The 14,431-nt window shown below is 42.1% G+C and overlaps 1 protein-coding gene across 1 annotated transcript; it reads left to right on the forward strand.

Moving 5' to 3' along the window:
* Nucleotides 1-161: 161 nt before the first annotated feature.
* LOC139430845 (histone H3) lies at nt 162-831 on the forward strand. Its single transcript, XM_071198250.1, has one exon. It carries the CDS (start codon nt 220-222, stop codon nt 628-630), a length of 411 nt encoding a protein of 136 aa, XP_071054351.1. The 5' UTR covers nt 162-219; the 3' UTR covers nt 631-831.
* The last annotated feature ends 13,600 nt before the right edge of the window (nt 832-14,431 follow it).

Genomic DNA, 14,431 nt, shown 5'->3' on the forward strand with positions numbered 1-14,431 from the left:
TCCGGGACTTTTCGCGCCCTTATATAGAAGCGCAATGGACACGCCTACCGATTCTACGACTCGACCAATCCGATACAGTCACGAACACGTTATAAAGCAGCCTTCAACCGAGCGATCTCTCAGTTTACTTTGACAAACTATACCGTTCGATTTACATTGTACGTATCTCTCTGACCTCTTTCTTTATCGTTGTACGTATCCCGTTAATAATAAAGTAAAATGGCTCGTACGAAACAAACTGCTCGGAAATCTACCGGAGGTAAAGCGCCACGTAAACAACTCGCAACTAAAGCGGCAAGGAAAAGCGCCCCCGCCACTGGTGGTGTCAAGAAACCGCATCGTTACAGACCTGGAACCGTAGCTCTTCGAGAAATTCGTCGTTACCAGAAAAGTACCGAACTTCTGATTAGAAAGTTGCCCTTCCAACGTTTGGTTAGAGAAATTGCCCAAGATTTCAAAACCGACTTGCGATTTCAAAGCAGCGCCGTTATGGCTTTGCAAGAGGCGAGCGAAGCTTACTTAGTCGGACTTTTCGAAGATACGAACTTGTGTGCAATTCATGCAAAACGAGTAACCATCATGCCGAAAGACATTCAGCTTGCTAGGCGCATTCGCGGCGAAAGAGCCTAATTTGCATCATCTACAATCAATCGACCAAACCTTCCCAACACGACCGGTTCTTTTCAGAACCAATCACTTGTTTTATGAAAAAGAATTTTCGTTTTGCTCTCTTAAGTCTGTGAATTTTATGAAAGCAAAAATGATGTTTCAGTATGGACTTCAGATAATGTAAATTTTCTAGTTTCTAAACGTAATAGCGTGTAATATTTTTATGGTGGCCGTTAAATAAGAATTCAACGTGAACTTAAGATGTGATTTAATCAAGAAAAATTAATTTCTTTTTTAATTTATATGAAATAAATTCAAATAAATAATTTAAACTTAATTTGCTTCCATATGCATTCAAATATTAATGATCACAACGAAGGTTGTAATGTTAGATATGTACATATCTGATTCGCAATTCGATTACAGTAGTACAGTTGGAAACCGACGAATTCCGAACCGAATTATCCCATAAGAATTAATGGAAAATGAAGTACATCGGAAATAGCTGACGGCAGTAGTTTCCTCTACGCAGAGTTTAAAGTTCTTCTCATGAACTCGGCCCAAGCCTTATTCTTCAGTAGAACAGCTTGATTATAGTAGCTTTTCCAGAAATCCTTTAATATTATAATCAAAATAATATACACATATCACAGAGTGTTCCGTGACTCGACCGACAAACTTATACCATACACTCCGTGGGTTATTACGATCAAAAAATGGTATATCACATATACATATGTAGGTGAATTCCTCTCTGTTTCGAAGATATCGAAATAAAAATAAAAAACATAAAAGAAAATTTATTCATTTATTTATTTATGAATGGGTAGCTAATTAACACAAAATTACAGTAGCTGTTCAAAATGAGAACCGCCATTTTCTAAACATCCTTCGCAGCTATCCTTCGTGTCATAGAATGTTGCCAGTTAATTATGACCATTTCATTCTTTAGCGAATTAGTAGCTTCAACTATTCTGACAATCAACTCTTCGCGTGTATCTGGTTTACGATTACAACTATACACACGAGATTTGAGGCAACCCTACAGAGAAAAATTTAGAGGGGACAAGTCAGGTGACCGAGTTGGCTAATGTACAGGACCACCTCGTCCTATCCATCTTTCCGGAAAATTTTCATTACGAAATACCGTCATTGATGTGGCTTATCTCCCAAAATGTAGTGGTGCCCCATCTTTCTGGAACCACATGCCACGACGAGCTTCTAGAGGAATATATTCCATGTGATTCGGAAATTCTTCTTCCAAAAAGTGAAGGTAAGGGTCTGCACTAAGACGTCCTTCAAAAAAACTGAAACGAAGAAATCCTCCTCACCTGCGAAGGCAAAAACAACGCCGGTGTCCGGTTCCCCTGTTGTTGAAAGCAAAAAGAGGGCTGCAGCAAAAGCCAAAAAGTCGCCAACGGTCGGAGAAAAGAAAGTAACCAGCTCTACTACTGCCGCAGTCAAAAAAACCACCACGGTTACAAAAGCACCATCAAAAGCTAAAAAAGTTACCAAGGGACCGACGAAAAAGCCGAAAGTGCCGAAACCCAAAACCGCCAAGAAAGTCGCTGGTGGTGCTGCACAATTGAAATCGTCGTCCACGAAAAAGAGAAGCTTACCAAAGAGAAAATGAGCTCTGCAATTTGTTAGAATTAAGGGCTTTCTCACAAGCCGCCACACAATGGCCCTTCTCAGGGCCAATAATGGTATAACGAAAAAGAATTCTAACATAATTTTAATCTATACATAATGTACTCCGGCAGTATGCATCTTAGTTCCATTCGCAGTAGTTACCACTTGTGCGGTGGTAATTGAAAATTTAAAAAATTTTATTTACCCGAAATAAAGTAGTACCAGTTCTTTTTTAATTGCCATTTTTCTCGAAGACAGCTGAATATCGTGTAACATGAAAAATACTCTGACTTTTACGTAGAATCCATAAATGCAACAAAAAAATGATGGGGTTCCTATTTAAAAATGTCAACTTAGGCATGGTATCTCAATTTTGGGATACCTGTACATTTCAATTTTATCTCAAAAAATGCGCGTTCAAAAATATAACATAGTAATTTTTATTATAATTTACATTATAATTTTTATCGAATTGAAGTAATATTGTATTTCATTTTTGGGCCTATTGCAGACTAAGCTTTTTCGGTACGATCTTTTCTAGAGTATTCTAATAAAGTATGATTGTATAAACATTGGGAATTTTCAATTAATTGAACAAATTTCACCATTAGATCACTTTTATGATCCATTTTTACTATTATTACTATTTATACGGCGCGGCGTTCCCTCTACGCCAAGCAACCGACACTGTGTTGCACTGCCTACGCCACGCCGCGGGCGAAATGCAGCTCACATGTTTAGACGAAGTTGCGACGCTGCGTCGCCATATGCAGATTTTCATTTAAAAACACGTGAGATAAAATAATTAAAAAAGTTGAGCGAACAGGTGAACAAGAAAATAAACTTTTAATAATTATGATTCTATACAAAAATATTCAAACCTTATCTGGAAATCCTGTTCCTTCTTTTTCCATTTAATTCGACTGCACGTGTTGATTAAAGCGCAACCTGGAAAGCCGGAACAAAATCTGATCACGGTAATAACAATTGACCAGAATAGTGGTGTAGAACAGATCCGAACGATTCGAGAAAAAGATCTCCAAAACCAATCACGAGAATCTTCAGTAAAAATTTCTACAACCACGCGGTTATTAATTAACACGCAAAAATTAAACAAGTGTACTACACTAAAGCTCGATAGCAAAAGAGGAAGAGGTGGGAACAGAAAACGTGGTACGGACGCAAGGTTTATATATTAAAGGTTGTCTAAGTTCCTACGCTGCAATACTTTGATTTTAGTTTGTGGGCGAGGGGCAAGAGCAGGAGTGTTTCGTGACGTAAGCGATCACGGATTGCGCACGCAACCTCATGGCCATGTGGTGCTCCATGCCTTTGTTTAATTTGAATTGCTTGGCGGTATTATTTTCCACATGTGACGTAATGCGCAGTATGGTTGTGTACGAACCTAGACAACCTCTTATATATAAACCTTGGTACGGACGAACGATATCCTCCTCCCCACCCCTAACATTAATAGATCTTAAAAATATCGATAAATTCACCAACGAACGCTCAATGACCTTTAATAATAAAAAAAAATATACCCCACGAGTGTATTAATAAAAATTGGATATCCATTAAAATCATAATAAACCAATTAAGGAAAGAAAATCAAATGAAAGTAATTACATATGAAATCACATACAGTATGTCCGTAAGTAGCGGATATAGGCGATAAAATCATTATAAACGGTTTATGGAAAAATCCTTGAAACGGGAGTTATGCAGCTGCATCCCGATAGCATACATAGAGACTCGAAATGAAACGGTATACCGAGAATTTAATGATAAACGAAAAAGTATAAAGGGACAAGAGCAGCCGATTTCCAGCCAATTCTTAGTCCATCGATCACATTTTCAGGACAGCAAGAAAAGCACGAAAAAAGAAGAACAAATGAACCTCATACAGTGAGTAATTTTAAGATTAACGTGTTAAACCTTTTCCAAAAATTATTTTAAACCATACAAACTTTGTAAACTCCGATTTATCAATTATTGGCACTTGGACAGAATTGATGGCAGTCAAAATTCAAATTAACCCGACGATCAGAATATGTTCCATTCAAGAGGTCAACTCAACTTACTAAATCATTTTTAGACACTTAGGACATTGTTTAAAATAATTGATTACCATAGTAAGTCATGGCTACCGCTATTTTTATTATGTTATCAAATTTGTAGAAGTTAAACTTTAAAGTAGATTTCGTAAGAGTACGTCATGATGAATCATATCGAATGCCTTAGAAAAATCAGTGTATACGACATCCACCTGACCGCCCCTATCCAAAGAGTCACAAATCACCACAGTAACCACCCCGAGATTGGTAATCGTTGAACGACGCTTGATATATTGATATGGTGACACAAATGATTGAATCTGCAGAGAAATCAGATCATCATGTAAATAATCCGTTGAAGTACCTTAGCGAAATTGGACAATAACGATATCGATCGATAATCAGTAATGTTGGTACGTTCGCCATGTTTGAATATAGAAACAATGCGCGAGCGCTTCCAAAGTTTAAGAAATGAGCAACTGCTTAAGGGTAGGTTAATTATTAAATGAAGCGGAACTGCAAAAACTGTACAGCAATCACGAATGAAAAATGCAGGAAGATCATCATCACCACCATATAATCACCATCAGTAAGTTTATCAGGTAACCTTTCTAGGAAATGAAGAACTTGTGCTTCGGTGACATCAGCAATAAATACTGGAGCATACGTAGAGTGTACATCAACCATGTTGTCAGCAGACACCAGTATATACTTTAGAAAATTGATCTGTAAAAGCATTAACTATTTTATCAGGATCAGTGTAGGTGGACTTATCATACATCATTTTGCCAGGAAGTCCGGAGGTCGTTGCTTTCTCTCTTATATAACTCCAAAAGTTACGAGGATTAGAACTAAGCGATTTTTCAGCATTAATAGTAAAGGAACTATACGCATCAGAGATTTTCTGTTTAGTCAAACATCTCAGTCTTTTATATTCCGCTGGTAAATAGGGTATGAGGATCTACGACACAATCTCTTAGGAACAACTAAATCCAAAATCTCATACAACTTTGTATAGAAAGCTGACAAAGGCATTAACCTGCACATTTAGAAAAGACCAATCCGTATAATGTAGTTCATCATACAAACCAGGAAAGTTGGCTCTTCGCAAATTATAGCGACCACTCAAAGACGGAAACTTCGGCAAACCATCATTTGCCATCAGTAAGTTCATTGTAATATCTAAGGCGGGATGGTACTGACCCTCGTAAACGAAGGGACAATCATCATGAACAAGATCAAACCGATGATCAGTATTTGTCAGAACCAAATCCAATAGACGATTGTCACAGTTTAATGCATGATTGAGTTGACAAAGGTCCAGAAAGTCACAAAAATTACGAAATAACTCCATTTTTTCACATATGATTGATATGCCAGGTGCCTTAATATATTCAAGCAAATTAAAATCACCAAGGCTAAGGACAAGAAAATTTAAATCTTTATGTTCTAGGGCGTCCAAGAAACATAGCAACTCAGGTTGTGGATTATCAGGAGGTATCTACAACCAGGATATATAAGATCACTGACCATAAAGAACACTTGCAAATCAACACATCGACAAGTGGTACTAAAGACTGAATATCTGTAGATTCAACCGATTCAACATCATGATGACTAGATACAGCAAGCAGAAGTCCTCCACCTCTATTATGTCCAACCAAATCAAGCTTACGATCAGCTCCCACGACGCTGTACTTATCCAAGAATAATTCATTGGATCCAAAATCCGAATTTAAATTAGTTTTTACCAAACCCTTTTCGCCAGACTCAGTTCTTGTTTTTAATTCAGTCGAGAGACATTGAGACAGAAATGTTCTTAAATTTATTATGGGATTTCAAATTCCTATTACGAAATATTACGAAAAACAGTCTTAAAAGAATTATAATCCGACAATTTTACTCGTATAGGCCTACATCTCGCGCTATTAGAAGCGTAAAATTTACCATAGCGAAAACGCTGAATAATAGGTTCAGTAACCCCAAGTGCGTAAATAGTTTGCCCAGAAAGGCAAAATGCTCATCACCTTGTTCCTTACGTGATAAGCCGTCGGATTCAGGAATATTATAAATCATCAGTTTATTCTTCCTACGCGCGCGTCCCATCACTTCGTGTATAATTTTTTCGGAATCAAAATCGTTTAAAGAATGTGAAGATGGCGAAGTAACATTTGATTTCAGAGCAGCAATATCCATCTGAAGAGAGATTATAGTGGCTTTCAGACTATTTAAGTCAAATTATAATCCACTATAATCTCTCTATAATCCCCTTACTAATTACGGCAACGCGAAGCTCCAACATAGACTCACACTTCGGTAACAAATATATATTAGAATAACTAGAATATGACACATGTCACAGAAGTGACTTAATGTTACTTTCTATTTTTAGGAACAAGAAAGAATTTTTTAATAACAAGATGTAGAAATTAGAAACATGAAACAGACATATCTGTTTGGATTGGATCTAATTAACAACAGCATCGGGTTAGAAGTTAAATTACGACAACCAGAAGACGTCGAAATCGCAGAAGCATATGCATTAGAAATTGCAAATTACAACACACAAAAGCAACGATTTCTTCAAAACATCCGACAGCCAATAACAAAAAATAGTTTCAGTCCTACTCCTATAGTAGCGCAAAAGCAGATTTCAACAGAAAGAAGACCAGTGATGTCGTCATATCAGACTCGTTTGATTACGCAAGTCAAGGTAGCTTTAGAATGTTAGATCTATTGCGTGGTGTGCGGGTCTGAACATTATTAACCTCATATGAACTTCATCACGAACCGTAACTGTCATTAAACGGTGTAGGCGTTGTAATAAACTCATCATTCAGTACTTGAACCTGACGTGAAGTACATTTCGTTAAAACACACGCTCGCGATTCAAATGGCTAATTTATCGTACGTCTACCTTTCAAAAGTTACCTCTAAGCCGCGGAGCGGGGCGTCATTCAAACTCATTCAAAAAAATTGCATTATAGAAGCAGTTGTAAACACTAAAACTTCAAATCAATGCAACACGCTGTTTTTTTTCTAACAACCTTGTCGAAACCGAGAACGAAAACAGACCGGACCACCGGCCGATTATCGCCCAGCACTCCCGAATATTGAATATTAATTTAGGTTTTAAAATTCATTATAAAGAGTAGTGAGAGTTTTTTTTTGCACCCTCATAAAACACCGTCATAAAACTAAATAAAGGAGGTGGGCGCATTTGCGTTTAAGCTTGAAATGAAATTTGCAAGCTCTTTGGATACGTCACTGGTTAAAATTTAAACAATTGACTAAGGTCAATTTTGTTTCATGACTTCTTTCAGTCGAATGGAACAAAGATTCACTAAAAATGAAAAACGTTCCTTATCATATCTCGATTTTATGCGCGAAGACGAGTCTCCCAACGCTCTATAATAGGATTACAGTTATACGGGCGTACGTAATTAATAAATATTTTGAATATTAAAGGTAAATGAACGCAATCGATGAGATGTAGGATATAATCACAAAAAGAAATTGCAGAAGACTTGCTCCTCGCGTACATAAATCAATAAAAAAGACGTGAACTGTAAAAATACTAACTTACCGTAAATAAAAACTGTCAGCAAAAGATAACACATAAACTAAAAAAATATATTTCAAGAATTAAAAAAAACCCTGTTTAAAAACACAAATACGGTCTCAAATAAGTTCACTCGGTAACTTCTGTTTAAACAACACAACACAGTTGCTAGAATAAGAATGAATATTTTAGCCTTCTCAACGGTCCAGGAAACATCTCTGCTAGGATGGAGTAGGGGTATTTACCCAACTCACATTTCTCCAAAACCGACCTCTTCTGTAAATTTTTTACATCTGTTTTAGGGTTTTACGAGTTGACCTATCCAAAACAATGATATTTTTCTTAATCTTTGTATCAATATCCTTTTTCACAACTGCTCTATTTAATGCTTCCTCTGACCGAAAATAAGAATCCCATTTAACACACAAATTTAATGGATTTGAAAAAGGGTATTTAACACTTTGCCGTCCGCACGTTTCGCAAAAATTTATTCGCTCGGCGCCGGCAGAATATTCAGATTACTTATCCGTGCAAAAAGGCAAGTCCCCTCACTTTAGAGATCGATATCTTCGCAACCGATCGATGAAAAAAATTGCGACAAAGTTTGTTGTAATCACTGAACATTCCTACGTAACCTATATTAATTTGAAAATTTTCAGATCCGCGGTTTTCTTTTTATCGCGAGTTAAATGAAAAAAGTACCCGATTTTTGAGTGTGCCGGCAACTTTGTCAACTTTGCGATTTTTTTTCTCGAAAACTATTTGACGAAAAAATTTGAAATTTGAACTGGTGGTAAACCGATGTGTTCTTAATGTGGTGCATATCTTATTTTTTCGATATTCCATATAGTTTCGCAGAAAATCGCGGTTTAGTAGGATGCGGTTATTTCGGAAACGACCTGGCGGATTTCAACGCGGTTTTTACCAAAATATGTTAAATCATGTCGGTTGTCGAATTCCGTTATCAGTTTTTCAAAATTAGGGCTCCCTAATTTTTTAAGGGCGATTTAATGGAATTACAAATTAAAGAGAAACAGAAATATGCCCTGGGGGTTCCGGCCAATCGGAACAGAGTTGAAGAGATATTGCTGGCGTGCGCTTCGGACGGGCCGTGGAGAATCATATTTAAAATTTTAGATAAAATTATTTCATTTCAAATTCAATAAGTATGTTTCATTTTTGTATATAAGACATGAATAATGCATATAAATTTAAACAAAATAGCGTGGCACCATTTTCTTCAAAATTTTTTATTTTGTTTTTCAACATATATCAAGAATATTAATAATTATTATTATTATTTTATTTTTATTATGTTATATTAATCTTATTGCTAGTTCTCCTGATTTTCAATCCTGTCTAGCTATTTTCACGAAATTTCGAATAAATGTAAATAAATGTAAAATTTGTATGTTTTATATAATAATAATAATAATGTACTTTTATTGATACCACAAAATAAATACAACAAAACAATAGTAAGAATAACAATAAACAATAAACTAATACGTAAACCACACAACAAATAAATACGTATTTTGGCATATATGTTTCTTGATTTATATTTTCTTTGGTACCTACTTAGTATTTCTCTTTTTGATGATATGAAGCAAAACGATCCCCGAGATGTAACGCAACTCCACAAGACTTGCACATTAAATTCGTTGTCTTTCTTTTTTTGTTTTTGGAACAAACACGGCATCTTCTTCGTTTACGAAGTTTAATTTTTCTGGAAATCCTCTATGTTGTCGCATCGTTCCACAGACTCGAATTTTCTTTGTAAGTAAATTCTCCGCAAGTTCTACACAATTGTAGTAATTGTCCATGTATAAGTGATATATTATGTAAAAACAAAATAAAAAATTTTGAAGAAAATAGTGCCCAAGCTATTGTTTAAATTTATATCCATTATTCATGTCTTGTATACAAAAATGAAACATACTTATTGAATTTGAAATAAAATACGGTGAACGGTGAACTTGACGGGCCTCTTGAGGTTCCTGGAATCTTCCTTAACCCTCTTCATCGGATCTAAAACAGACGGAAAATATATTAGTTAATATTCGCTAAATTAGCGATATCGGAAGTGGATTTGGAAAGGACAGTCGGGTTCCCGGATCGTCAGACGAGAAGCAGCCTTGGCCGTTTATGGCGAAGGTGTTCAACGTCGTAATCCGTTAATCCCGCTAGGAGGGGATTTGGGTGGTCTTCGAGCCGCGTAAACTCGGTACTGGCTTTGTTCCGAATGAATTCCTCGATGGTCACCATCTGGGAATCATTGTGCAGTGTCGCATTACTGACAAACCAAGGAGCATCGAATGCCATCCTTAGGACCTTGTTCTGAACCACTTGGAGTTTTTGCACGTGCGAGTGCGCGGCGTAACCCCAGACTGAAGAAGCGTATGTCATCGCAGGTCTGATAACCGCTTTGTAGAGTCGAATCTTCCGGAGAGGATCCAACTTACTTCGGCGATTTATCAGAGCGTACAGATTGACCAGAGCTACCTTCGCCCGGTTCGCCATGGCCTCGATGTGACTTTTCCAAGTTAGTTTAGAGTCCAGAATGACACCCAAATACCTGGTTTCGGAATGCCAGGGAAGCTCGTTCCCTCGCAGTACCAACGCATCGGGGGGTCTCTGTCTACGCCGAGTAAAGAGTACTGCGGTACTTTTATCAGCGTTGATTTTGACCCGCCACTTTGCGAAGTAGTCTTGCAGCTGATCCGATGCTGTCTGCAGTCTACGAGCGGCGATCTCGGGGGACCAAGATCTGCTGTAGATGCACACATCGTCGGCGTACATCGCTAACTGAGTGCCCTCGCACCGGGGTAGGTCGCTAACAAAGATACAAAAGAGTATCGGTGAAAGCAACGACCCCTGAGGGACGCCAGCAGTTAGGATTCGCTCTGTCGAACGCGTACCGTTCAATTTGATGCGCGCCTTCCTACCGCCAAGATAGGACGCGATCAATTGAACCAACGCCAGGGGCACGCCCGCTTCTAGCATTTTGAACAAAAGTCCTTCATGCCATACTTTGTCGAACGCCTTGGCAACATCGAAAAGCGCCGCACAAGTGCTTTGCTTTCGATTGAAGCCTTCGGTTATGTATTCGACAAGTCGCAGTACCTGGTGTACGGTCGAATGTTTGGGTCGGAAACCAAACTGTTCGTCCTGAATGAGCTTAAGATCTTGAACTGATCTTTGTAGCCTCGTCTGGACGATCCTCTCGCATACCTTGCCGAGACAAGAAAGCAAACTGATGGGCCTGTAGCTTTGCGGGAACGTTAGGTTCGCCCCGGGTTTCGGTAACACGACGACGTCCGCGCATTTCCACTTGGTAGGGAAATGCCGCAGCCGGAACGCCGCATTGATGATTCCCGTCAGCGAAACGACCGCTTTTAAAGGCATGGCTTTTAAAGCAGCGTTTCCTATCCCGTCCGGTCCCGATGCCTTCTTCGACTTACATCTCGCGATTGCCTCTTTCACCTCGGTCGGAGAAGCGTGCTCGATATGCCGACGATCTTCTACGGCCAGCCGCCTACTCACTACGCGTTCGACTCGATCGATGAAATCTTCATCTTCGTCATCGTCGCATAGCGGGCTGCACTGGTTTTCGAAGTTATCGGCATGAGCTTCTGCTTTCTCTTCGAGAGTGAAAGCCATTCCGGTTTCACCGTGAATGGGCGGCATGCGCGTCGTGTTCCCCTTCAGCACCTTGACCATCTTCCAACAGGCGTGATCGTCTTCGGTGTTCAGGGCGTCGAGTTTGGCGTCGAAAGACGCGTATCGGAACTCCGCGAGCTCCCTTCTCACATCACCGCGCAGACGGTTATAGCGACGCTTGAGATCGGGATCCCAATTGCGCTGATAAGTCCGCCTGACGCGATCACGCTCCCGCATAAGTTCCCTGATGTGCTCCGGAAGCACCCATCGATGGTCCTTTACGGGAATCGTGTTGGTCGCGTATCGAAGAGAATCCTCGATTGCGACCGTGAGTCGTTCAACAGCCTCATCCAGTTCCTGAGCGTTGTGGATCGGTCGTATTTGTCCCATATTGTGGTGCAAGTGGTCGCTAAAAGCCGGCCACGATACAGTGGAACGTTCAACCGGGACGCGAACGTCCGGGACGTCTCCTAGCTGCAGCAGCACAGGGAGATGATCGGAACTAAGTTCGTTGAGCGTGGTAACTCTGTGAACTAGTCGGACATCTTTAATTACAACCACGTCCAAAACGTCAGATCGTTGCCCTTCGTTCGACGGGTAATACGTGTGGTCGGCGGGGGCATCGGTGACAATGCCCGTCTCGTCGGTAAAACTCCGCAGTATTTTACCGTTCGCGTTTGCGATCCGACTGTTCCACGATGGGTGCTTAGCGTTTAGGTCGCCGGCGATAACCACGCCTTTGTCCGTATCCAAGACACCCGTTAGATCGTCTTCCAACAACCGCCGATTCGGCGGATTGTAGGCGGCGACCAAGCGGACGCACCCCGATAGTGTTCGTACCACAATCGTAGTAGCTTCGAGATGTTGAAGAGGGGGAGTCAGATCTTCGTAATGATCCAAACTGGTTCTTATAAAGATGGCTGTCCCGCCGCCTCTTGCTCCAACTCTATCGTTTCGATAGAAGCGATAATTGGGCAGCCGTGGCCTGTCGCCCGCTCGCAGATGGGTTTCGCAAATGAGTATCGCGTCAAGGTCGTACCTTTCGGCGAACTCGCGAAGTTCATTCTGTTTACAGACAAGGCCGTTGGCGTTCCAATAAGCCAACTCAAGCGATTGCGGTACTCTCGGTCTTCGATGAGTCATCATAAGAGTTTCATCATCTCGGACATGATTTGGACGCACAACTTAACTCGTGCGTCCCTATCGGATTTGTCGATTTGGATGACCTCGCTCATCATCGCCAGTATGTTGACGAGGGGGTCGGTTGGGGGTTCAACCGCCGCCTGTGCCGCAACATTGACCGGGAATGGTGTTTCAGCCACCGCGATCGACCCGCTTTTACGAAGCCTCCTATTGCGACGCCTCCTCTGCGACCTCGACAGCTTCGGGGGGTCGTCGGTCGCCTTTTGCTTCGGCTCGTTGAGCTTAGCTTTGGGCGCCGCGACCTCTTTCCGAACTACCTTGGTAGCTGGAGCGTTCGCTTTGGGGGCAACGTTAGCGTTGCCTTTCGGCTTTTTCGCCTGACTACTAACCGCTTTCACGGGTTTCGCCGCGACTACTGGAGCCTTTTTGTCCCCCTTTTGCGCCTGAATAGGTGCTTTCGGGGGAACGGTCGCTTTGACCTTTGGGGCTGCCGCCGGTGCCCTCGTTTCCGCCGCCTTCGGGTGTTTTGGGCACCCTTTGTAGTTGGCGGTATGAGGACCACCGCAAAGGACGCACTTGGCGGGCGCATCCTTTGCTTTGGCACAGGAAGCCGTCGGATGGTCACCAGCGCACTTCACGCAACGAGGTGCACCGTTGCACATTCGTTGGGAGTGGCCGTAACGCTGACAGCGATGACACTGGCCGACTTCCGTCTTCTTCTTGTCGCTCTCGACAGTTATGGTTAAAGCCATGACCGTCTTGAGGTCAAAGATCCGTTTGGCGTCCGCGGTCTTTTTCAAGACGCACAGGACTAGCGGGATCGGCCTCCTTTCAGAGCCCTGGCGCATACGTTTTACCGTATCGGGCCAGAATCCCTGTTTTCTCAGGTCGGCAGCAATGCTGTCCTCCCCGATACTGGTAGGGACGCCTCGAAAAACCACCTTTAACGGCTTTTCCTCCGGTAGAGAGAATGTGTGGTACTGGTGTTTACCAGCCATCAACATCTTCACCAGGGCGCGATAGGCTTCCGCGGTGGGGAGCTCAATCTTGATTCCTTGCGGAACCGCTCTGGCTTTCGAAAAGGCGATCCGAAGTCTCGCCATCTCCGCCGAAATGGAATCCCAGTTTTCCTTCGCATGAAGGATTACCGGGGGGACCCGCTTGGAAACGTGTTCCAATCGAGGACGCACGGCCTCCGAGTACTCGTCCTCCAGGTCGCTACTGGCCTTCCTTTTCCCGTTGGATGGACCGACTGCCACGTCGACATCCATTTTACCCGCCGGGATGGAAGCCAACGCCTCGGCGAATGACCTCGGAGTGGAGGTGGTCGCCGCCTCCTCGAGGGAGGCGGTGCGCCCTGCCGCGCTGGTCGTCGCATCCGCGAGGGAAGCAGTACGGCCTGATGGTGCTATGGCTTTCGCCTCCACTGGGGAGGCAGTGCTGCCAAGGACGGGGGTACTAACCTTACGTGTGCGTGTGGTCGCCACCTGCTCGAGGGAGGCGGTGCGGCCTGCCGCGCTGGTCGTCGCATCCTCTAAGGAAGCAGTACGGCCTGGTATACCAGCCTTGGCTGCCGCCTCCGCTGGGGAGGCAGTTCTGCCAATGACTGGTTTCTTGGTCGCCGCCTTCACGAGGGAGGCGGTGCGGCCTGATGATTTGGCTGCCGCCGCCACAGGGGAGGCAGTCTTGCCAAGAACGGGGGTAGCGTTGGTTGCCGCCTTCACGGGGATGGCGGGTCTGACCTTACGCGCAGATTTAGTCGCCG

Source organism: Onthophagus taurus, chromosome 7, assembly GCF_036711975.1.
Source record: "Onthophagus taurus isolate NC chromosome 7, IU_Otau_3.0, whole genome shotgun sequence".
In the NCBI taxonomy this organism is placed as follows: Eukaryota; Metazoa; Arthropoda; class Insecta; order Coleoptera; family Scarabaeidae; genus Onthophagus; species Onthophagus taurus.